We start from the raw sequence: 23,231 nt of genomic DNA on the forward strand, positions 1-23,231 counted from the left end.
TACTGTATAGGAGACGCAATTGGTTCAATTCAAACATATTTCAGTTTGAATCCATACACAAGTTTCCAAACAAATTTACTACAGCTCGGACGTGCGTTCGAATACTTGAACTTGAAGTTATATGCGCCTCTTCCACAAACATTACGTCGATATCGGAAATCGATGATAAGATAAAGGAGCATGTGGTGCTGGTGGCCTATTGGTGCAGCTCCGCAGACTATAGTGAGCGCTCAATGTTCGACAAACGTGGATTTATGTGAGGTAAAACTTTGTGAGACTGCAAGATGAACCCCAAGGAGAATGAAGCTGTGCGAAGTGATACGCCTATTTTAGTCGATGGTAAAGTTTGATAACAAAATCAAGAATTTATGGCAACTGGATTTATTTTTCGCTCTTTGCTCTATCACAAAAGAAAAGTGCAAGCAATGGGTTGAAAGCAGCGAGTTTTCTGCGATAAGCGATGACGTATCTTCTTTATGTGGACGCAGTACCGAGTTCAGCTCAACCGTTGCCGACAGTGACGTGAATTCCATAACAGACGACATCGGAAATATCAACATTGGAAAGATTAATAGAGGTAAGGATTAATTTCTTGTTAGAAAATAAAGAAGAACCGATATTGGCAAATAAAGGTTGCATGAAGAAGAAGAAGAAGTTGAAAGATGATATTTGAATTTTTGAGAAGAGTTTTGAAAAATTTCTCGTATGCTTCCCCGTGAATTTTTTTTTAAATATCATCCTTCGACTTCTTCTTCATGCAACCTTTAATCGCCAATATGACGTAAACTGTTTATCTTGTATTATAGGGCACGAGTTGAAGATTGTTTCAAATGGTGGCCAAACCGATATCAACAACACTGAAATATTACAGAATGTGTTCCAGGGAAACAGTACTCAAACGTTTGGTAATATTCAGGTATGATGCAAGATGTTGTAGATCTATTGTAGCTTTACCCGTATCCTTAGTGTACAATCGATATCGGTTCGATACAGTTCTTGTTTTGTTGCACTCAAGAGCATCATGACAAGGTATTGATTTTGGGACAGTCACACAGAGCAATCTTATTGTAGGCGCCTCCCTTTCCAATAAGAAATCAAAATATATTTGCCCACGCTTTTTTAAACTTTATTTATGTGTTTTAGGATATTTGCTCATGCACTTATTATAATTTTCCTGATTCCTTAATTGCCTAATGCATATCTTAGTCACTCAATTTCTTAATTTTTCAATTTCTTAATATTTCAATTACGTAATTTTTAAATTTTTAGTGTCCGGGCCGATCCGGTCGCCAAACGATGAATGGAATTGCTTCCCTGCTCTCTCGCGACAAAACAAACACGTCCTGACATGTCAGGAAAGAAAATGTTGTCGCCCAAGCAGGAAGCCGTCGGGGTGGGTGAATGTTCTTCTCGGGAACTTGTGGAAGGCGAATTAACTCTCTTGCCCTGAAAAGAGCGGTTTGGGTTCCACAAGTCCGTTGAAGCAACAACTCGATGGCCGGCGGACTGCTGCTTATATGGACTCGGCTGGAAGGATGTCTAAAGGAAAGACTAGCCACTTTTCTTCCTCTTATGTCATTTTTATTATGTTTACACTTTGAATTACACATTAATACTGACAAAACACTCGTGGCGTGCGCCACTTTTATAATCTGATTTGTTGCATTGGCACCGACACGATTGGCACCTAAGCTCCGCCTCGTCATCGTCGTCGTCATCATGATGCTCGGCTCGAACAAAAGAGCGTTGCTTGCATCGCCGGCAGACTGGGGAATAATACTGATGGATGCTTCGCAACAAGTGGGTTTCAGCGTGAACACTTAGCTTAGGCTAGTTCTCCGACTGGATTGCTTATATCCACTGCTACGTTGTCTCGATCCCTCGGCGGTCGTGCCACAAACTTTCTAACTCGAATCCTCCTGACTCCCCCCGGCGTCGAGGGTGGTATACTAGTTCCGGTGAAGGAAACTTCCGTACTGATGGTGCCCGACTACCGGTGGATATCGCAGGGGACGCTTTCGCGCATTGCGCCGACTTCATCTTCGGATTGCAGAGGTGGTCCGACAGTTCCGGTGGTGGATGACGTTCGCACTGGCGGTGTCCTACATACCCGAAGCACTACCTTCTTTCTTTAGTAGGTTGGCGGTCGAGGACGGTCCGACGATTCCGGTTGGCAAAAGACTTCCGGTTCGCTGGCGCCCGACGACCCGAGACCAAACACTGCTCACTGTGCTGGATTTCCGTCCAAACCGACTCTTATTTGTGGGTCCCTTCTCCATCGACACTGCAGCTCTCACAGTATTTGCGTCACGACTCTGTTTACCGCATTCCACGTACCTTCATCGCGACACATTCGCTCTGCGATGTTCTTCTACGTACTTCCGCAAACCTTGGGCAATCGAATACCACGTGTTCTGGAGTCTCTTCAACATTTTCACATTCTGGACATAATGGTGAATTAGTATGTCCGATCCGATGTAAGTAGTTCTGGAAGCATCCGAGGCCCGACAGAAACTGCGTCAGGTGAAAGTTTACTTCACCATGCTTTCTGTTCATCCACACCGGCAGGTTTGGGATGAGCCGGTGGGTCCACCTTCCTTTCTCCGTACTGTCCCACTCCAGTTGCCATCTCGCCATCGAACGGATTCTCACCTCCTTCCTTACGTTTCTGGTGTCTCTTCACCGATAACACTCGAGGGTGATGCAGATGGGTAGCATCCCAGCAATAACGCATACTGCCTCCGACGTTATCGTTCTATATGCGGTCGCGACTTGAATGGTCATCAGCCGGAACACACTTTTCAGCTTTTCCCGGTACCGCTTGGTTTGCAGTGCATTGCCCAAAGAAGGAACCCCATATCGCAGTAACGATGACGAGACACAAGCTAGCAGACGCCTCATGCTGCTTCTTGGTCTGCCTACGTTTGGCATGATCCCCGCTATTGCGTTCATTGCCTTCGCCGACTTTTCACAGGCGTAGTCAACATATGGCTGTTGAAATTTAGCCGATCGTCGATCATCACTCCAAAGTGCTTCAGTGATCGCTTCGAAGCAATCGCATGACCTCCGACGACGATCTCCATCCGCTGGATCGCTTTGCTGTTGCTGACTAATAGCACCTCCGTTTTGTGGTTAGCTATATGCAGCTTCACCGTTCATCCAGCGCTTGATCATGGCTATCGTCTCACTCACCAACACCTCCACTTCTTCAAGAGTCTCGCCCATCACCGCTAGTGAAACGTTGTCTGCAAAAACCCACGAACTTTCCTGGGTAGCTGCAAAGTCAACAATCCGTCGTACATCCCGCTCCAAAGAGTTGGACCAAGTATGGAGCCCTGGGGAACACCCGCAGTAACGCGCATCGATTTATGCCCTGTGTTCGTATCGTACATCAGAACTCTACCCTGAAAATAACTTTTCAGGATATTGCACAGATAGTTGGGGACCCGCATCCTGTGCAGCGCCACCGCGATGGCTTCAAAGCTGGCGCTGTTGGACGCGTTCTTCACGTCTATCGTGTTTACTGCATAGTATCGATCACATTGTCTCTTCTGTTTGGACGCCTTGTCAGCACTTTCGAGCACTGTTCGAATTGCATCCACCGTCGATACTCTTTTACGGAATCCAAACTGCATCTTCGACAATCCGCGTTCCCCCTCTGTACATTTTGTCAGCCTATTGAGGATGATCCTCTCCAGGAGCTTCCTAAGCGTGTGTAATAGGCAGATAGGCCTGCAAGCGGCCGGATTGCCGGGTGACTTTCCTGGCTTAGGAAGCAACACCAACTTCTGGATCTTCCATATTTCTGGAAAATTGCCTTCGTCCAGGCACTTTTGCAGCGCCTTCCTGAACATGTCCGGGTATGCCAGGATCGCAGCTTTTAACGCAACGTTCGGTATTCCATCCGGACCTGGGGCTTTCTTCGCTTTTAGGCGTTTAGTAGCTTCTGCAAGTTTGCTATTGGACACTTGTCGATCTACGGGGTTTGCTTCTCCTTCTTCGTCGTACGGTGTTGGCGGCCACATGGTCGGATCATGTTTCGGGAAAAGACCCTTCACAATTGCCTTCAACTTGTCCGGGAACATTTCAGCTAGCGTTCGATAGGCCTTTGATCTTCGCCATCACGACCCGATACGCGTCCCCAGGGGTTGGCGTCTGCTTCTCGGCACAGCTTCTTGTAGCAGTCTGACTAAGTCGCTAAGTTGGCTAAGTTGGATAGCTCGTTTCAATGCGGTCTTAGCTTCCCGGAACACCGCCTTGCGTTCCTCTCTCTGGTTCCGTCCTTGCTCTCTGTGCCCGCTTCCGAGCTTTGAGGCAAGCAGCGCGTAGCATACTGAGCCTGTCGTTCCACAAGACGATTGCTTCCCGGTTCTAGTTTACGTGGCATTGTAGCGTCGCAAGCCCTTCCCTTTCTTCTTGTTAGCTTGGCCGCATCAATGATCTCGGAACTGCTCCGGTCGAAGTGCCTCAACGAATAGGTCTTTGTTGAAGGCTTTCGTTTTCCACTTCTGTTCACTAATTATCCTTCTTCGTGTTGCACCAGCAGGGTTTCGTCTGCCAATACGGTAGCGAATCGCCTGGTGGTCGCTGTGAGTGTACTCCTCGCAAACTCTCCAGTCCATACTTGCCGTCAACGAAGGACTGCAGAAGGTGAAGTCGATGATAGACTCCCTCCTATCTCTCCGAAATGTGCTCACCGAGCCTTCATTACACAATCGTACATCTAGCTTCGCTAGAGCTTCCTGCAGGATTTATCCTCTTGTGTTGGTCACTCGACTATCCCATTCCACAGCCCAGGCATTAAAGTCACCTCCTTTGACTACCCGCCTTCGTCCGATCAACTTATCGGTTAACTAATCCAATATCTGGCTGAACTGCTCCACGGTTCACCTTGGAGGTGCATAGCAGCTGCATATGAAGACGCTGTTGATTTTGGCTATCACGAAGCCTTCGCATGCACTCTCTACCACTTCTTGAATAGCCCATAACTTGTATCGCAGCCAAACCCGTTCTATCTGTCACACAGTCGCCGTTATCAGGGGGAACTCGATACGGCTCTGCAATTATCGCGACATCGCCCATCGTTTTTGCTGCTTTTAAAAGTTATTGAGAAAATATTAAAAATTGGGTTTTTAATTGCTGAATAATTACCTAATTCTTGACCTAATTTCTCAATTGGGCACATCGTTGACTTTTTGCAATTCAAACTACGTATCCGATCGACCTTGGTGGTTTTATGTTCGTGGTTTGGACGAAGATTGTTTTCCGGATGATTATTTTGATAATGGCAATTGTTATTTAGTTGTTTTTTTTTAAATCTCTAAAACAAATTATTATTAACAAACTGCAAAGAATTAATCATAATTGACATCCATGAACTTACACCAATCTCCCATAATGCCTAATTTTGAAACCAGTGCATCCCGGATGCGATGCATATTCGTTAGCTTTAATTTCCATCTCTAAACTTGCAGGTGGAAAACTCTAATAAAGTGCACGTTGGTAATGTAACCTATGTTACGGGTCCGATACACATTATTCACACCAGTGGCAACAACCTTGGATCCATCCAGCAGTTTGTGACGAATGCTACACCATTGGCTACCAAAGACGCTGAGCAGTCAGTAAGATCGGTTTCTGATGCAACCAGCGGAGAAACGGAAGAAGAAGCCGATTCAGATGAAAAAGTGGAACGTAATCGAGATGAAATTTTTCTTTCAAACGTTTGTATGTAATCCTGTTCTATTCGGTATAAAAAATCTGAAGACAAAACATATTTCAGCTAAAAAGATTATAGGCCGAGTATTGAGAATCGTTGACAGAAGGTCGTGGTTAGCACAACCTGCTCTTGAATACAAAGACTTGAAAACCCCTGTACCTTATGTAGTTATATGTAAGTAGCAAAAATTGTCACAGAACATCTTGAAAAATATTTAAAATTCATCAATTCACAGCTCACACCGCCACAGAGTCAGCCGACACGCAAGCCGGAATGGTCTACATGGTGCGAATGATTCAGTGCTTCCACATTGAATCGAGACGATGGAACGATATCGCCTACAACTTCCTGGTGGGAAATGATGGCAATGCCTACGAAGGACGTGGATGGAAACGGCTTGGTGCGCATACCCTCGGCTATAATTCTCGTGCTATCGGTATCAGCTTCGTTGGTTGCTACATGAACGAGGTTCCGGCGGATATAGCCCTGGACGCGTGTCAGGCTTTGATACAACGGTAATTGCCTAAAATAAGTAAACTCACCTTCTGTCTTTTATACTTTTTGTTACATTCCCATATTTGTAAGCGCTCAATAATGCATATTTGTGTATACGTGCATATTTTGTAGATACGCTTTTTGGAACTTAGCTTGGCCGATTAACTCGCAACAAGTTGCATTCGAAGCGTTCAATTCTCAGCCCCTCCACCAAGCCCTTGTCAGCCGCTGGAAGTGCAGCCCAAACGATAACGTTTTGGGGTTCGCGTCTTACCGACACGGCTGCCCGACGAAGACGGACAAATTGTTCGCATCTTGGGCAAAGTAAGAGCTGCGAGATGAGGCGTGAAGCAAAGTAGCGCGACTTTGAATCTCCCAACAAGCCACCGATCGATAGAACTGTTCTAATAAGCAGAATAGCATAATAGCAGGTTAAAATCGATGTTTTTTGTGGGACTTACTTAGGTTCTCACTTCTGACATGCCATGCGAGGCTGTCTTGGGTGCTCGCCCTTAACATACCATGTGAGTCTGTTTTGGGTGCTCACCTCTAACATACTACGTGAGGCGGACTTGGATGCTCACTCTACTCTCCTCTGCCATACTTCCAGGTGTCGATAACGATAGGTACCAACAGTGCGCTCAATCTTCTGCCATGCCTCGTGGTGGCGACTGCGGTTGCCACCCGCTGCAACACTCTTACCTCGACATATGCAAACCTCTCATTCACTTCCCCGCGCTCAGCATGTTTTTGCTCTAACTAACCAATAACATTAGAGTCATGCTAACCGATTGCTGCTCGGCGCGCCAGATTCTCTGCAAGCTGCAGGCAATCTGAGTGGTTGCAGTCAAAACTGCGTTTCACTTCTCCACCGCTTGGCACATCCTCTGGGTAAGGGTATCCGGGGTTGTGTCCCAACCGTAAATGTCTAGCATAGCTCTTCTTTCGACGTCGTCGACACCTGGGCAGTCAGGGCAGACGGGGTTCTCCGCGTACCGAAACCTGTAGAGGTACTGCCGGAATTAGGTCAGATGGAAGTGAACTTCCCCATGGGGTCTCCCACTCAGGTCGATATGTTAGGTATCAGCCGGTGGGTTCACCTACCTTTAGAAGAGTTATCCCACTCACGCTGCCATCTGGCACCCGAAGTCACCCTGATGCGTTCGCGGGCTCCTCTGGTGCCACGTAGCTCGAAACACTCCTCGTCTTCCCGGATGACCTGCCCCGACTGGCATCATGCTTGCAATCACGCAGGCTGCATCGTGTGATATCGTGCGGTAGGCAGACATCACAATGAGACACATTAAGCGGAACGTGCTCTCCAGCTTCCGCAGGTAAATGGTTATCCTTAGAGCTCTCGCCCAGGACGGGCCGCCGTACCTAAGAATAGCTACACACCTTGGAACTGTTGGGCATCATCCTTGATAATGCAGCAACATCAGTCGAAGCCCTCTTGCACGCATAGTAGACATGGCTGGCGCAGGTCAGCTTGTCGTCTATTACGACCTCAAGAAGCTTCAAACTCCGCTTTGATGCGATCGCGACTTCACCCACGTGAATCACTATAAGGCTTGTGCGCGATAAAATCTGGACACCTTTACACACGTATAACTTTTGAAATACCTTATCAACGAGTGAAATAGTTTGTAGAGTGATGAATATATGTCCATACTTACTGAAAATATATTTCTTATAACTGTTAGAAGTACTTAGTGAATGATTGCGTCGAAGAAATTGGAGATTCGAAAAGCAATTGTGTGCAGCCGCAATAAAAATTCGGGACTCTCAATCCGGAAACTGGCTGAAAACTTTTTGTATTCATGTGAACACTGCTCATAGCGTTTTGAAATTTGTCGATGCTTGTTTGACAATATCTAACACGTCGGAGAGTGGAACAAAAACGGATTTTATGAACCGCCAGCAGGAAGCGATGGAGAAACGTATTCTATTGAGGATACACGATCTTTCGGCACGTATTATTTCTCGGGAAAATCAAATGTCACCAACTTTCATGCATACATCGAAGCATCGACAATGAATGAAGCCATTTGAAGTAAAAACTGTGCTGGGATAAACCAACTACAGCTTATTTTCATTCCTAAAGATATGTGTCCAGATTTTGGCGCGAACAAGCCTTATGTTGAGCCGACTTGCGGTTGTTGACGATTACCACCTCCGTCTTATGTTGAGCGAGCTCCAGGCCTCTAGCACTCATCCAATCCGCCACCTCGGGAATTGACTCCCCGTAGACCCCCAAGGTTACGTCATCGGCGAAGCCGACGATCTTAAGACCAGGAGGGAACTTTAGCTTCAGAACACCGCCATACATAAAGTTCCATAATACCGGGCCCAGTATTAAACCTTGCGGAACTCCTGCGGTAATAGGAACGCTTCTCTGACCGGCATCGATATTGTATAATAGTACACGGTTCTGGAAATAGCTCTCCAAAGTCCGGTACAGGCTCATCGGCATTCTAAGACGGTGTAACGAGAGCACGATGGCATCTCAGCTTGCGCTGTTGAATGCGTTTTTCACACCAAGTGTCACTAACGCACAGTATCGAATACCTCGCCTTTTATTTTGGATCGCTATATCGGCAGTCTTTACCACCGAGTTAATGTACTTACCCTTGCGAAAACCGAACTGATTGCTTGACAGGCCGTCTGTACCCTCTGAGTACGGGGTCAGCCTGTTGCGGGTGATCTTCTCTAGCAACTTGCCTGTCGTGTCTATAAGACATTTTGGTTTATACGCCGATGGGTCGCCTGGCGGCTTCCCAGCATCAATTTTTGCCTTTTCCATCTTCCGGGGAATCTTCACTCATCAAGACATCTCTGCATAGTTAGCCTGAACATGTTCGGGTTCGCTATGATTGTTGCCTTGAGAGCGCTGTTCGGAGCTCCATCAGGCCCTGGAGCTTTGTTCGTTACCAGGGATTTGGCCACCGCGAGTAACCCTTTGTTCGTCACCGGAGCCACCATTTCGGTCGCACTCATATTGCCTTGCGGTGCAAGAGGCCAGAAACTTAAGTGCAAGAAATGTGTCACCAGTTCTAAATAAATTCAGCATACATTTGATATAATTTTTGGACCTCGCTCGTCTTGCCACGATGGGGGGAGGGGGGAGCGTATCGCCCCATATGATAAATAATGGCATCATAAAAATACCTTTTTTAAACCATAAGATACTGAAGCGTCATTAATCAGTGTTTTTTCAATTGCGTTTATTTAAGGCTCACTCGCTGCAATCAGCTTTACAGAGCCGATATCACTTAATACTACTACTCGTACTAGAACCCTTCCCATTTTTATTATCCAACATTTTCTTCCCTTTCTCTACAATTTCAATCTGTTCCGCGATGAGGAAACGCTGATTCGTACAAGTCTTTTTTGCATCTTTCTCTCTAATCCTCTTTGACCGCCGGCATTTGTTCGTCATCTCAGTGTACTAGGATGATGAATAGGAATTGTTGTTTTCGATGTCGGTCCACTCGTCATCGTTTTGAGGTCGATCTTTTGCTGCGGGTTCATTAAACGTTGGAGGCGATGATTGCTTTTGAAAATTGTGTGTCGGCTGGAAGTCATTTGAGGAAATTGGCTACGTCACTGTTGCTATTGTGATGTTTGCTTATTGACAAGTTTTTTTCGTGTGCTCTGCCTGATGACACTGGCGACATATTTTCCCTGAATACAGTATGTTACCATCGTATTGTATCATCCGATGGTTATGAACAACGGAATATGTTGGAGTAAATTAATTCGCAGCACTAATATACCATTTAAAATCCCCGGAAAGCAATGCTTCCATGCTTCGTTTCGGATAGAAATAACTTCGCCATACAGCAACCATTCGCTAACTGGGCTAGAACATCGGTCCAGTTAACAAGCCCGGCTTTTTAACTGGGCTGACGATGGGATTTACGATTCATTGTTATGATCGGTGTTAGCGAACTGTTGCTGTACTTGATCATTAACTCGTGTACACCACTGTGACTTATCGTTGTAGGTAGATCGTGGATTCTAACGACCACCGCCTTACTATCAACGTAAACCGGAATCTTGTGTTTCGTTTGAAGAACGTTTTTTAAAGACACATAATTTAAACTATGTACTAGGATTTCTAGGGGCCCTCCTTAGCCGTGCGGTAAGACGCGCGGCTACAAAGCAAGACCATGCTGAGGATGGCTGGGTTCGATTCCCGGTGCCGGTCTAGGCAATTTTCGGATTGGAAATTGTCTTGATTTCCCTGGGCATAAAAGTATCATCGTCCTAGCCTCATGATATACGAATGCAAAAATGGTAACCTGGCTTAGAAACCTCGCAGTGAATAACTGTGGAAGTGCTTAATGAACACTAAGCTGCGAGGCGGCTCTGTCCCAGTGTGGGGATGTAATGCCAATAAGTAGTAGACTAGGATTTCTAGATAGACGATGCAGATGTATATTACACTTTTCGTTAAACTATTTTTTTTTGTTCATCCAATCTGAATTTAATTAACAATTTTGAACTCTATTCCCAGAGGTGTCGAGCAAGGATACATCCAACCAGACTACAAATTGGTGGCACACTGTCAGTGTAGTGCGACAGAAAGTCCAGGGCGAAAACTATTTGAAGTGCTCAAGACGTGGCCTCACTGGACAGCAGATCCATGACAACGTAAGGATTGTTCTCATAAATTATTTTTGTAGCAGAGTTGTGTTATCGATCAGTTCCATTTGTAATAAACGTTCATTTCGGATTATCATAACATTATCTTACCTACTACAGTACGTAGATTGATACTCACTTTCCGTTAATCGACGGCATCGTTGAAGAAAATTTTCGCACTGCTCAAATTGCAAAACAGAAGATCGAATTCCTGCTGGACCATTTTCAGCCGCCTCCGTGTCAGAGCGAACGTTTGCATCAGCTTATCGCCATCGGCCGTTTTTACGAACTGCTGTTGTTGCTTTTCTAGTTTTTCGATTTCGTGGTTATACTTATTCTTTACTGAACGGAACCAATGCAGAGAGTTAAACTTCGCGGTTTGGTCCAGCAACTTGAGAATGTATGCAATTCCTGTAAAATAGAAATGATGTACATAAGTCATTTTGGAAAATAAGACGTGATCTAGGTCATTTTGCCGTTAATGCTTACCCATGGCAAATCCATCGTCAGTAAATAAGGCACCCACTTTATCCTTTTTTGTTATTTTTTCTTTTGCCTTCAGAATATATTCCACAAAGTTAATCGTTAGCGGCGGAACAATCATGTAAAAGTTTTGCAAATGTATGTTCTCCGCATGACGTAACGATAGGAAGGCATTCACCAGCAAGCGAAAATAGTTGGTATCAACTCGATAGTTTTTATACAAATTATTGATATCACTTTCCAAGATCTCGGCTGCCGAGATGGTCATCTCATGGAGAAATTCATCCTTGCAATAGCTGGAAAAATTCAAATCCCCATCTATAAGCGGTAAATAAACCGTTGCCTCCGTACATTCGTGTAAGGCTCCCGAGCGTATCATTCGAACGTATCCCATGGCGTTACCTAAAATGAAGAAAACAAGAAAAATGTGTTATTGGATGTTAAATAAAATTTTATGTTTAAAATACTTACCAATGTGACAAATCAACTTCCTGAATAAATCCATGTAGGTTTCTCCCGCTTCCGATAGACCGAGATTTTTTATTTTGCGATTAAATGCATGCGCTCGATTGTAGTCATACGTTTGGTTCAATGCCTCAGCGTTCTCCAGGAAATATTTAGCATCACTCGTTAATCGGGCTTTGATTTGCTCATCGTACAAGAAGTGCGAGAATGCAAAGAACTTTTGGCGCAGAAATTGGAATGTGTAGTTCACCTGTAAAACACGAGATTTTATGACAATTCAATTATAGTCTGTATAAGGTAAACCTCCTGAACGTGGTTCGCAACTTTAATTAAATTTCTTTTAGACAATAAACATGTGTGATATCAAGATATGTATGAGCGACCTTATTGCGAAGATCGGATCCGACAACTCGAACCATGGGACGCTATGGTCTCGAAGAAATGAGCGAAAACGGAGAGCTGTTCGCAAAATTCTGTGGTAATAACGACATGGTGATCGGGAGATCGCTCTTTCCTCTTCGACCGGTTCACAAGGTCACGTGGGTCTCTCGTGACGGCTTTACAGAAAATCAAATCGATCACATCTGCATCAGCCGAAAATGGAAACGGAACTTTCTTGATGCACGGAATAAACGTAGTGCCGATATCGCGTCTGATCATCACCTCCTCATTGGCGAAGTCTTCTTCTTCATTAGCAAAACATCCCCCACTAGGACATTGCCGCCTCGCAGCTTAGTGTTCATTAAGCACTTCCACAGTTATTCACTGCAAGGTTTCTAAGCCAAGTTACCATTTTTGCATTCGTATATCATGAGGCTAACACGATGATACTTCTATGCCCAGGGAAGACGAGACAATTTCCAAACCGAAAATGGCCTAGACCGGCACCGGGAATCGAATCCAGCCACCCTCAGCATGGTTTTGCGTTGTAGCCGCACATCTTACCGCACGGCTAATAAGGAGGGCTCCCATCGGCGAAGTACGCCTGCGCATTCGTCGGCAGGAGGAAAGAGTTGGACGATGGTTCAACACACACCGACTGGAAGATGCCACGGTGAAACGGTCCTTTGTTGAAGAACTGGAGATGCGTGTTGCAGATATTCCGGAAGGTGTCAGCGTGGAAGACCAATGAATCGCCATCAAGAATGCGTTCATCGCCACCAGCGAGAATAATCTGGGCGAACTGTGTACCCAGAGAAAACAATGGATCGCCGATGAGACCTGGAAGAAGATAGAGGAGCGAAGAGAAGCCAAAGCCGCAATAGAGCGATCAAAAACCAGATGAGCCAAAGTCTTAGTCCGTCTACGATACTCGTCACTGGAGAAAAAAGTGAAACGCTCATGTCGACGAGACAAGCGAGCGTGGGTTTACTCTTTGGCCGACGAATAAAAGAGCGCCGCAGCAAAGGGGGGACATTCGGCTATTGTACGATATCTCACGACGCTTAAGATAAAAGGGGCAAAGATGAATGCAACGATGCCTGCGAAAGACGCGAATGACCAGTCATTGAACGACCCAACCGACCAGCTGAAACGCTGGTTCGAGTACTTTGAATTTCGAACAACTTTTTCAAGTGCCAGCCAGGCCACCATCACCTCGACATGATCTGCCTAGGATCCGACGTATAACACGCGTCAATATACCGAAGCTTCATCACTGCTAGAGATTCAAACAGCCATCCAAAGCATGAAATCGCCCCAAGGGTCGATCGCATATCAGCCGAGATGATCAAAGCGGACCCCATGACATCCGCTCAACTACTGCGTTGGATGCAAGGTATCTTAATGGAGGAACTGGCAAGGCATTATGTTGCGTATACCGTTGTCAAAGTTCTATGCAAATTTATCCTTTTCTTGGTATTCATTGTGTTCGGTCGGGAAAAAAATCGAGTTCGGTGGACACAATGTGGACTGTATAACTTCGAGACTTCTGAGCACCATTCTTTGCGGGCGGACAACACGTTAATTTAGCGGTCGGAATAATTAGAAATCACGGTCGAAATTGAATTTAATAAACTTTTTTTTTTCTCAGCGCATAGAAAAACACTAAACTTGGGGCGCATCGCGATGTTGCTTCGTCGGTAGTCGGACTGAGAGTGATGCATAAAATGGAGGCAAACCAGATTCAAATTTTTCTTCTCCTTCCGTTGCGCGCGCTTTCGCGCCGTTTCTAATGTCGTTTTCGTTTTTGAGGTGTAGCGACACCGTTTAGTGCAGCATTTTGCACGGCAAAAACGAACGTTTTGAGTGCAGTTGGGTTTGTTTGTTATGGATACCTGTTGGATACCATAAAAAGAAAACAATAACAACGGGAGAAACTTGACAACAAACTACACTACACGGCACACTCTGATTTTTTCTGGTGCTACACTGCTTGTTTCAGTGCAAGAAAAATGCTACACTGGTGTAGCACGAAAATCAAAAACGAACATTTTTGGTGCAAAAGTGTAGCACGAGTGTAGCTACACCGCAAAAACGAAAACGACATAAATTTCCTCTTTCGTCCTTCTCACTTGAAACTGTTGAAACGCATATACATAGCGCTTGCGTTTGCTGATTCAACTGTGGCGTACACGGTAAAGTAGATCAGGTTGGCCTTGGTTTTCTTCAATTGGCAAAACAGATAACTTCGCAATGGATCGGGAGAAAGTTTTGCCTTCGCTGAAAACGTTTACAACACGGACCACACTGTCGGGACCAGGATATACTTTGGTGATACGACCGAGCTTCCAGTGCAGTGGAGGTCGGTTTTTGTCCTGCAGAAGCACGATCATCCCAGGTCGAACGTTCGATGCGGTGTTCCAGTTTTTCTTCCTCGGTTGCAGGCTGCACAAGTAATCGCGAGACCAAGCCCTCCAGAATTGTTCTCGAAGTAGCTGCAGATGTTGCCAGCGGCTAAGCCGGCTGATCTTGATGTCCTCATAGGTTGGTTCGGGTAAGGCAGTCATTGAGCGACCAATCAAAAAGTGTGCTGGAGAAATCACTTCTGGATCAGCTGGGTCTCCGGATATAGCGAAAAGTGGTCTCGAGTTGAGAACGGCCTCAATTTCGCACAATATTGTTACCATTTCTTCGAAATTTAACGTTTTATTTCCTATCACTCGTTTCAGGTGTGTCTTGGTACTCTTTACGGCAGCCTCCCACAGGCCACCGAACTCGGGAGAGTCTGGCGGAATGAAATGCCACTCAATTTCTTTCAAGTGACAAAACCTTACTATCTTGTCTACGTCGGGCTGGTTCCGGAACATCTCGAATACATGGTGAAGCTCATTCTTAGCACCATGAAAATTTGTCACATTATCTGAATGAATTTGCGAAACAACTCCTCACGAAGCGTTGAAAGGCGGCGAGAAATGCGTCGGTTGTCAGATCGGACACCAACTCCAAGTGTACGGCCTTCGTTGCCATACAAACGAAAACCGCGATGTAAGCTTTGACCACCTTTGGACTTCACAAGCAAGGAACACACCAGTAATGCTGAAGACGGGGGATGGTTTCACTCGTTGTTTTGGAAGATCGCCCATGAGCTGAGAAATGCCTGTTGGATTCGATCGAAAGCATTTCACGCATGACCTAGTCACCTGTCGAATGGTTGATCGAGCGCGTAGCAACCAAAACTGCTGTCTGATTGCAGAAAGAAGCCCAGCCGGTCCAACATGCAAAAGTTCGTGATGTATTTCTCGGATCAGGCGATGTGTGATTGGACTTGCGTTCGGAAGAATCAGCTGGTGCTTTGATTCGTCGGATAAGTTGGAATGCTTGAGTCGTCCACCGACCCTTAGCACACCATCATCGGTGTAGATAGGATTGAGATTTCCGATGCGTTTGCAAAGCGTTTTAGTTTTCACTCGCTGGATTTCATCGCGTAGTTCGATGTGCTGAACCACGCGTACGATGACCATCGTCGACCGTCGAAGTTCTTGCACGATTAGATGTCTTCTGGTGATGCGCTCCTTTTTAGGCTTGCGCGCGTTGTCCGAGAATCGCATTACCCATGCGATTATTCGTTGAAGCCGTCGGAAAGAACTGCAGGTTTCAAATATTTCCAGCTGCTCTTCGATGAGCGCCGGCATTGCTGCTACATTGGCCTTCAGTTCCGGTAGATCCTCGTCGAGCACATCATTCACCACCTCAAGACTAGTAACCGGTGAGTTGATATACTTGCCACCAGTCCAGAACAGTTCGCTAACCATAAGCTCGCATGGAAGCATCCCACGAGATACAATGTCCGCTGGGTTGTGTTGGGAACGAACATAATTCCAAAGAAGTCCATCGGAGTTGGCTTGAATCTCGCTTACACGATTACATACGAATGTTTGTAGCTGATAAGGATGCTTTTTCAGCCACGCCAAAACTATTTCGCTGTCGGAATATAACACTACCTTTCGTATGTTGATGCTGAGGGCTGGCAGCACCTTGCAGATCAGACGAACGAGTAACAACGATGCGCACAATTCCTTGCGTGGAATCGTAAGTGCTCGGAGTGGTGCCACCTTCGATTTGCTGATTAGCAGTCTGGATTTGACGGTTCCATCATCCATTATGCTTTGGATGTAAACGCAGGCTCCGTATGCCGCATTAGATGCATCTGCAAATCCGTGCAGCTCGTAACAAACAGCACCACGAAACGTTACTTGGCGAGGGATTTTTACCTGCATCAGTTGAGGGAGCGCGGTCTTGAGGTTGTTCATTCCATTTGTGTTTGGTCGTCAACGGGTTCGTTCCAATCCAGTGTACATTGCCATAAGCGTTGTACCAGAAGCTTTGCTAAAAGGATAGAAGGTGCGAAACATCCTAGCGGATCGTAGTGTTTCGCTACCTCCGAGTAGATTATACGCTTCGTAGCTGGTGGGTCGCGTTCAGTTGGCGCCTTTGCGCATTCGGCAATTAAAAGTTCATCGGTGATTGGCTCCCACAGTAGGCCGAGAACCTTGATTACTTGATTGTTGACATGGCGATCTGCAAGCGGCTTCAGCGTTTCTTTCTCGTCTTCCGGAATACGTGCAAGTAGCTCGGGTGAATTAGAGCACCACTTGGGAATCCACCACGAACCAACATCAATTGTAGCTGGTGTTGTGCTTCGATAGCATCGTCGATCGTAGCAGTCCCTGATAAGACGTCGTCAACATAACAGTCAGACTTGATGATATTTGCTGCTACCGGGAATGCCGCTTCTTCTTCGTTGGCCAGCTGCACCAGGCATCGAGTGGCTTGGAAAGGCGCTGAAGCAGTACCGTAAGTGACGGTCAGTAGCTCCAGAATTTTCAGCGGATCGTTCGGATTCTGCCTCCAATATATACGCTGCTCGTGTATGTCGTCGGGGTGCACATTAATCTGACGGTACATCTTGGTAATGTCCACCGAGAAAACAATCTGGTGTAGTCGAAAGCGAAGCATGATGGAGACGATGTCGCTTTGAACTACTGGACCTATCAGCAGCACATCGTTGAGCGACAGATTCGTTGGAGCAGATTTAGCGCTTGAGTCGAAAACAACCCGACATTTTGTCGACGAGCTTCCAGGACGAAGTACCGCGTGATGTGGCAAACAATATGGCTTGATGTTCGTATCGTCGTCGACCACATTTACCTCTCGGCCACGGTATACAGAAAACAAAGTAGGCTCGTTAGAAAAATGACACTTCGAACGTGACGCATATTTTATCGCCACATGTTGGAGTGCAAAAGTAAGCATGCTGCGACCGTAGAGCATCGTCTCGGTCCAGCTTGTGCGAAGATAGCAGTGACGTCACATGTTTACATTCAAACTGATTGTTTACATACGTGATGAGCCTGCCTTGTTTTTTGTATGCCGTGCCTCTCGGCAATGACCAAGTTGCAGATACTCTCGGATGAAGCCCACTTATTGCGCTTTCAGTTAGGGGTTGCGCTGTAGCCGATTTTCTAGCATGAAAAAGCGTCTCATTGCTAGATTTCGGCAGCTGTCCATTTGATTGGCGTTCTCTTTGAGCGGTAATCGAACCACAAATCGTCCACTGTTGTCTCGGAAGTGTGTTGATGTAAAATGGTCTTCACATCGTTGTTCTTCGGTCGAAGTAGTGGCAGCATTCGGAACTTCTTCAATCTTTCTTTCTTCAAAGTTTTTTAGTTTTTAGTTTTTTAGTTTTTTTAGTTTCTTTTTCCTTTTTTTTTTTGTGATTAGTCTCCTTTCTGTTTCGTAGAGCACCATAGCTCTTGCCATCCGGAAGATGCTCCCAGTCGAACCATTCCTCGAGCACGGCGACACGCCACATCGTCCCTGACGCCAAATACCCGGATGAGAAGCTGAAATTCCATGATCCCAAATCCTTAGCCCCGTCCATCCTTAAACATTGTAAACTAACCTCGAGTCACCACGAGTACGCTGGCTTCTACCCCTCTCTTACTAACTGAAAAATTAAATGATATTGATTGTATATATCATAAAGAACCATGGCTCCGTAAAGTGTTATACACGCCTGAGCCTACCAAATAAACGAACTTGAAAAAAAAAAACTTCTTCAATTTCCCAGAATTGGCGAATCATTTGTTCGACAGAATCGAGAGATGCAACATGGGAATACTAGATCGCTTCTTCTTTTCGTGTTGGCCGGTAAGCACCAGTTACTTGCCATCCTAGGTGCGAGTTTCGTAGCTCGGGAAGATCGTCATCGAGTGTGATATGTCCTGGTTTCATCAGTGCAAAGAACAACTCTGCACCAATCAGCATATCAACTTTGTTGGATTTGAAGAACGACGGATCGACTAGTTGAATACCATCTGGGATTACCCAATCAGTGACATCGATGTTTGTTGTCGGGATTGTTCCAGTGACCTTGAGGGTCACCAGGCATTCAACTGCTGCACGGAAATCACTGCATCGGGATTGAAAAATGAACTTCCACCTTGTCTCGTGCCAAACTCCTGACATTGTTGATGCCAGATATGGGAGCATTAGCACGCTGCTTTTTCATTCCAAGAGTGTTGGCCATGCTTTCGGTAATGAAGTTCGCTTGGGATCCACTGTCCAGAAGGGCTCTGCACTGATGGATTCGGTTGTCTCGGTCGGTCGCTAGAACTACTGCAGTTAGCAGTAGCACTGTTTTCGGAGCGTGGTCGTTGTTCAGGTAACATGTTGTCGTTACATTGTCTGACGAATCTTGTTCCTGTGGAATACACAATGAGGACGTCGATGTCGTTCCGAGATCCGCAGTTCTCAACTCAGTCGTTGCGATAATGGTTTTAGACTCCAACTGGTTCGTAGTGTCGTCATGCAGTTGCGTGTGGTGTCGCTTTTGACATTTTTGGCAGGTCTTTGATGAAGGGCAGGCATTAGAGCGATGTCCCTTTCGGAGGCAGTTAAAGCATATACCTGCCGCGCGTACTTTCTCGAACTTTTCAGCACTCGACATTGTGTTGAGTTTGTTGCACTGATAGTTTCGATGGAGTGCGTCACAGAAATCACATTTCTCGTTGAAATTTTCGGCATTCGTTGTCGCTGCGTGTGATCGCTGGTTAGCAACCTTAGCCGTTGGAATCTGAATCTGCTGTTTCGGTGCTGGCCTTGTTGATGACTGCAAGCAAGCAGCTTCGCACCTCTCCAGCACTTGACATTGCGACTTTAGAAAGGCGATCGTGGGGCGATATTCTGGCAACTTCCCTGGTTTCAGAGATTGTTCCCATTGCTTACGTGTCGACTTGTCTAGAGCTGCAGTCAACAGATAGACAATCATCAACTCTGATACACCCTTCAACTCCTGGTTCAAGTACTCGAGACTCTCGACGTGGTTGATACATTCGTCGAGCAGGGATCGCAGTTCTCTGTGGGATTCGGATGTCATTCTCCTTAGGGATAGGAGACCTCGGATGTGTGTCTCCACAATTACACGTTGGTTCTCGTAGCGTTCTGTTAGGATTGCCCATGCCTGTGCGTAGTTGCCTTCGTGTATCGTCTTTGCATCGAGTACACCTGCTGCCGCTCCGACCAGTGCCTTGTCCAGGTGGTAGAGCTTGATGGCATCCGAATCGCGGGATTGTGCCATCACATCCTGAAACATGGCTTTGAATTTTGGCCACTTTGTGTACTCACCATCGAAAGTCGGGATCGGTGCGGCTGCTGGTGTATGACAACTTGCGCTGGTGGGGCAACCTGAATAACCGGTTGTTGCATGATTCTTGCTTCCACTGCGGCGGATGTGTGGTCGAAATAGTTTTCGAAGCGAATGTATTCAATTTCTTGCGCTTCCAGCTCATCATCCGGAACAATGGCAACAATCTCACTGTGGTATTTCGAGTATTCAGTGTACGCTGACTGCAACTTCGTTGCGTACACTTTCAAATTAAATAACTCGATCGGAAGATGCACGTTCACACTTTCGTAGATGCGCAGAATCTTATTCATCGCCTGGTCCCTCTGGCGTTTGAGGGATTTAATTTGCGCAACTATTGCGGGATCACATACAGCAGCCGTCGGGGAACCGATCGAGTTCGGTGGACACAATGTGGACTGTATAACTTCGAGACTTCTGAGCACGGTTCTTTGCGGGCGGACAACTCGTTAATTTAGCGGTCGGAATAATTAGAAATCACGGTCGAAATTGAATTTAATAAACTATTTTATTCTCAGCGCATTGAAAAACACTAAACTTGGGGCGCATCGCGATGTTGCTTCGTCGGTAGTCGGACTGAGAGTGATGCATAAAATGGAGGCAAACACGATTCAAATTTTTTCTTCTCCTTCCGTTGCGCGCGCTTTCGCGCCGTTTCTAAATTTCCTCTTTCGTCCTTCTCGCTTCCTGTTGAAACGCATATACATAGCGCTTGCGTTTGCTGATTCAACTGTGGCGTACACGGTAAAGTAATTCCGTACGGAACACATTGATTCATAGTCAATTTAGCTTTATCGTCTCAATCACGAGAATATGTGGGGCGCCCTGAGACGCAAGAAGGTTCCTGAGAAAATCCTCGGCCTCATCGAGGCACAGTTTCAGCGCCCCAAAACTAAAATTCTCATTGGGTTTCCGTACTGAGGATCAAGAATACAAACAAATTCAAGCTATAGAATATGAGTCATGTTCGAAATTTGAGTTGAGAATTTGAGGAAACGGTACAAAACACGTTCTATCGCACACTTTTTCATCGAACGCTAAAAATAGAACTAGAAACTCGGATTTCGATAATATTCTACGTCCTAGCTAAAACACGTCCTAAATCGCGCGAACTGTTTGCTTACTTGACAGAAATACGATAAAACAGGACCTGATTTATTTTAATTTCGTCCGTACAAAACAACAAAATATGACCGCCCGAACTATCTGCTTATTGTCAGATTCTGTAGATGTAATACACTGGACGGCTGTTGTAATGCTCCAAAATGGGTGCTTGCAAAAAACTTCTCGCTGCTAATCACTGTTGAAAAATACGACCGCGCTAAACGATACGCCACAATGCTATTTACCAGGGTTTGCAGAAATCACTTTCAATAGATAACGAACAACGATAAAAGAGAGGCACAAACCTCTTCGATAACAAGCCATGAAAACAAAACTATCGCACTTGTATAAATACAAGTTGGAATAAAACTGATTCAGATAGGCGGCGGGTTTGATGAAACGCGTTGTTCTCGCTCATTTTATGTTGGGGACCATATTTTTTTGCCCAGTTGTGTAAAACAAGTTGAAATGCATCATCAGAACAGGTGCCCCCGCAAATGGGGCTTATTAAAAGAAATTTATCATGGGTTGTAGTCCCCCGAATCCACGGGCCTCATACGCCTGTCACTGGCGAACAAAGCTCGTGTACTCTGCATCGAAGCTTAGAACCACTGTTAGGGCGCAATCGTTAATGCGAACATTTATTTTGTATATTCGGTTAGTTACTGCAAATAAATTCTTTTTCGAGTCTTTTCAATCAAGCAGGTATCTCAAGCATACCACATCGTTATATTGCTACATGATTGAGTGTTTAATTTTGATAGAATATCGAAAACAAAAGTGTGCATAAAAATTCCCTCGCCATAGCAAAAAGGTGGTAGAGAATTAACACTGTTGTTTACATTTTAGAACCAGCACATGTCGAGGTAGGGATTCAGTGCTTCGCCTTCTCCCCCTGCCCGAATTAGTTCATTATCGTAACAGCTACCGATAAACTTCTCTCACGGTGTGCTACCTATCGAGAGTGTATGCAGACGTGATAAGTGAGAGATTTTTTCATTCTCCTTTGGATTCAAATCCTGCTATTTACTCATAAGAATCAAGTAAACGGGATGCAGAAAGCGCAGCCTGAATGGTACGCCGCGTACATTTTTTAGATAATCAGACAATACTAAGCAGAAACACGACAAAACAGACACTGACTGATTTTTATTTAGACCGCACCGAACCAGAGTCTATTATATAGAGTTGCGCAAAGAGGATCTTCTTAATCTTATTCTGATTGATGCTCTTGTTATTATGTTGAAAACTTTCATTTTTGTTCAACCCTTCAAGTGACTTTACGGGAGTGATCACTTCTAAAGCTTTTTAATTCGATAACCAAAGTCACCTACAGAGTGCAAACACGTGTGATTCTTGTTGCAACTTTATTGGGGGTGTATTGAAGTTTTTGAAGCTGTTTCTAGAACAAATCTAATACATTTCAATTCATGAGTTTTAATTCGCCATAATAATCATCAGGCGATAACAATACTTCCGTCTTACCAACAATCATTTGTTTACTTTGCTCGATAGGTAGACGGTTTGACAGTTCAATAGGTAGATTTGGCTTCACTCTTTGCGTAACTCTATATATAATAGACTCTGCACCGAACAACAAAGTCGGACCGCGGAAGCTATCTGCTAACTGAGTAGAAACCCGACAAAACAGGCACTCTCGTTTGGCCAAATTATTGTGCTTCCAGTTGAAGTTTGAGTTTTTCCTTATTTCCTGATGTCGTAACTGCATCGCGAATAGTGCGCATCTATGCCACCGCCGTGCGCTATGATGCGCACTAGTCGCGACGTAGTTGCGACAAAAGGAAACGGGAGAAAACTCGATTGTCGCGAGAGCTCACTTCGGTTTTCAACTGGAAGTACAATATTGGCCGAAAATATCGTACTCCGAAATAGTCTTTTGGACGAAAAGGTCTTTTGACCGAAAGGGCTGAATGGCCATTTAGTCGTATGCACGGAAGATGGAGAATACCCATTTAATGGAGTTTATTTACCCGTTTTTTGGAATTGTTCTGATATGTCATAAAATGGGTTTTTTTTTCGAAAACAGAAAATGGGGGTTTTATCCCCAATAATTAGGATGGCGCATCAGACATAATTATGGGTAAATGGTACTCACAGAACTATTTGAGCACAGACAAACAGACATAACACTCTTCAAACTTCCATCGTTCACTGATTTACTGGTCAATTCAAATAATCGTTAGTTGGCCAATCGATCACTCGTGGCGCGCG

General features: G+C 45.3%; 2 protein-coding genes across 3 annotated transcripts in view; one reads left to right on the forward strand and one right to left on the reverse strand.

Moving 5' to 3' along the window:
- Positions 1-10,959, forward strand: LOC134205410 (peptidoglycan-recognition protein LE). Its single transcript, XM_062680641.1, has 7 exons — positions 1-339; positions 413-577; positions 807-916; positions 5,475-5,727; positions 5,783-5,893; positions 5,955-6,234; positions 10,734-10,959. Exons 1-7 carry the CDS (start codon positions 285-287, stop codon positions 10,864-10,866), a joined length of 1,107 nt encoding a protein of 368 aa, XP_062536625.1. The 5' UTR covers positions 1-284; the 3' UTR covers positions 10,867-10,959.
- The window catches only part of LOC134205408 (WASH complex subunit 4), a 24,546-nt gene continuing 11,084 nt past the window's right edge, over positions 9,770-23,231 (reverse strand). Inside the window, exons 7-10 of one of the 2 annotated variants that reach the window (XM_062680638.1) lie at positions 11,816-12,059; positions 11,351-11,746; positions 11,001-11,272; positions 9,770-9,788 (exon numbers count right to left, since the gene is read on the reverse strand). In XM_062680638.1, coding sequence (XP_062536622.1) covers positions 11,007-11,272; positions 11,351-11,746; positions 11,816-12,059 — 906 coding nt within the window. In that variant the 3' untranslated portion in view covers positions 9,770-9,788; positions 11,001-11,006. Of the gene's footprint in view, positions 9,789-10,907; positions 11,273-11,350; positions 11,747-11,815; positions 12,060-23,231 lie in introns of those variants that run through there. The other variant, XM_062680637.1, reaches the window with a different exon arrangement.

Source organism: Armigeres subalbatus, chromosome 1, assembly GCF_024139115.2.
Source record: "Armigeres subalbatus isolate Guangzhou_Male chromosome 1, GZ_Asu_2, whole genome shotgun sequence".
In the NCBI taxonomy this organism is placed as follows: Eukaryota; Metazoa; Arthropoda; class Insecta; order Diptera; family Culicidae; genus Armigeres; species Armigeres subalbatus.

Bases quoted from the DNA above. Each gene is read 5' to 3' on its own strand.
- LOC134205410 (XM_062680641.1), top strand. From the start codon at position 285: ATGAACCCCAAGGAGAATGAAGCTGTGCGAAGTGATACGCCTATTTTA. The intron at 917-5,474 runs GTATGATGCAAG...CTAAACTTGCAG, and splicing joins AAACGTTTGGTAATATTCAG to GTGGAAAACTCTAATAAAGT. The intron at 6,235-10,733 runs GTAATTGCCTAA...CTCTATTCCCAG, and splicing joins TGTCAGGCTTTGATACAACG to AGGTGTCGAGCAAGGATACA.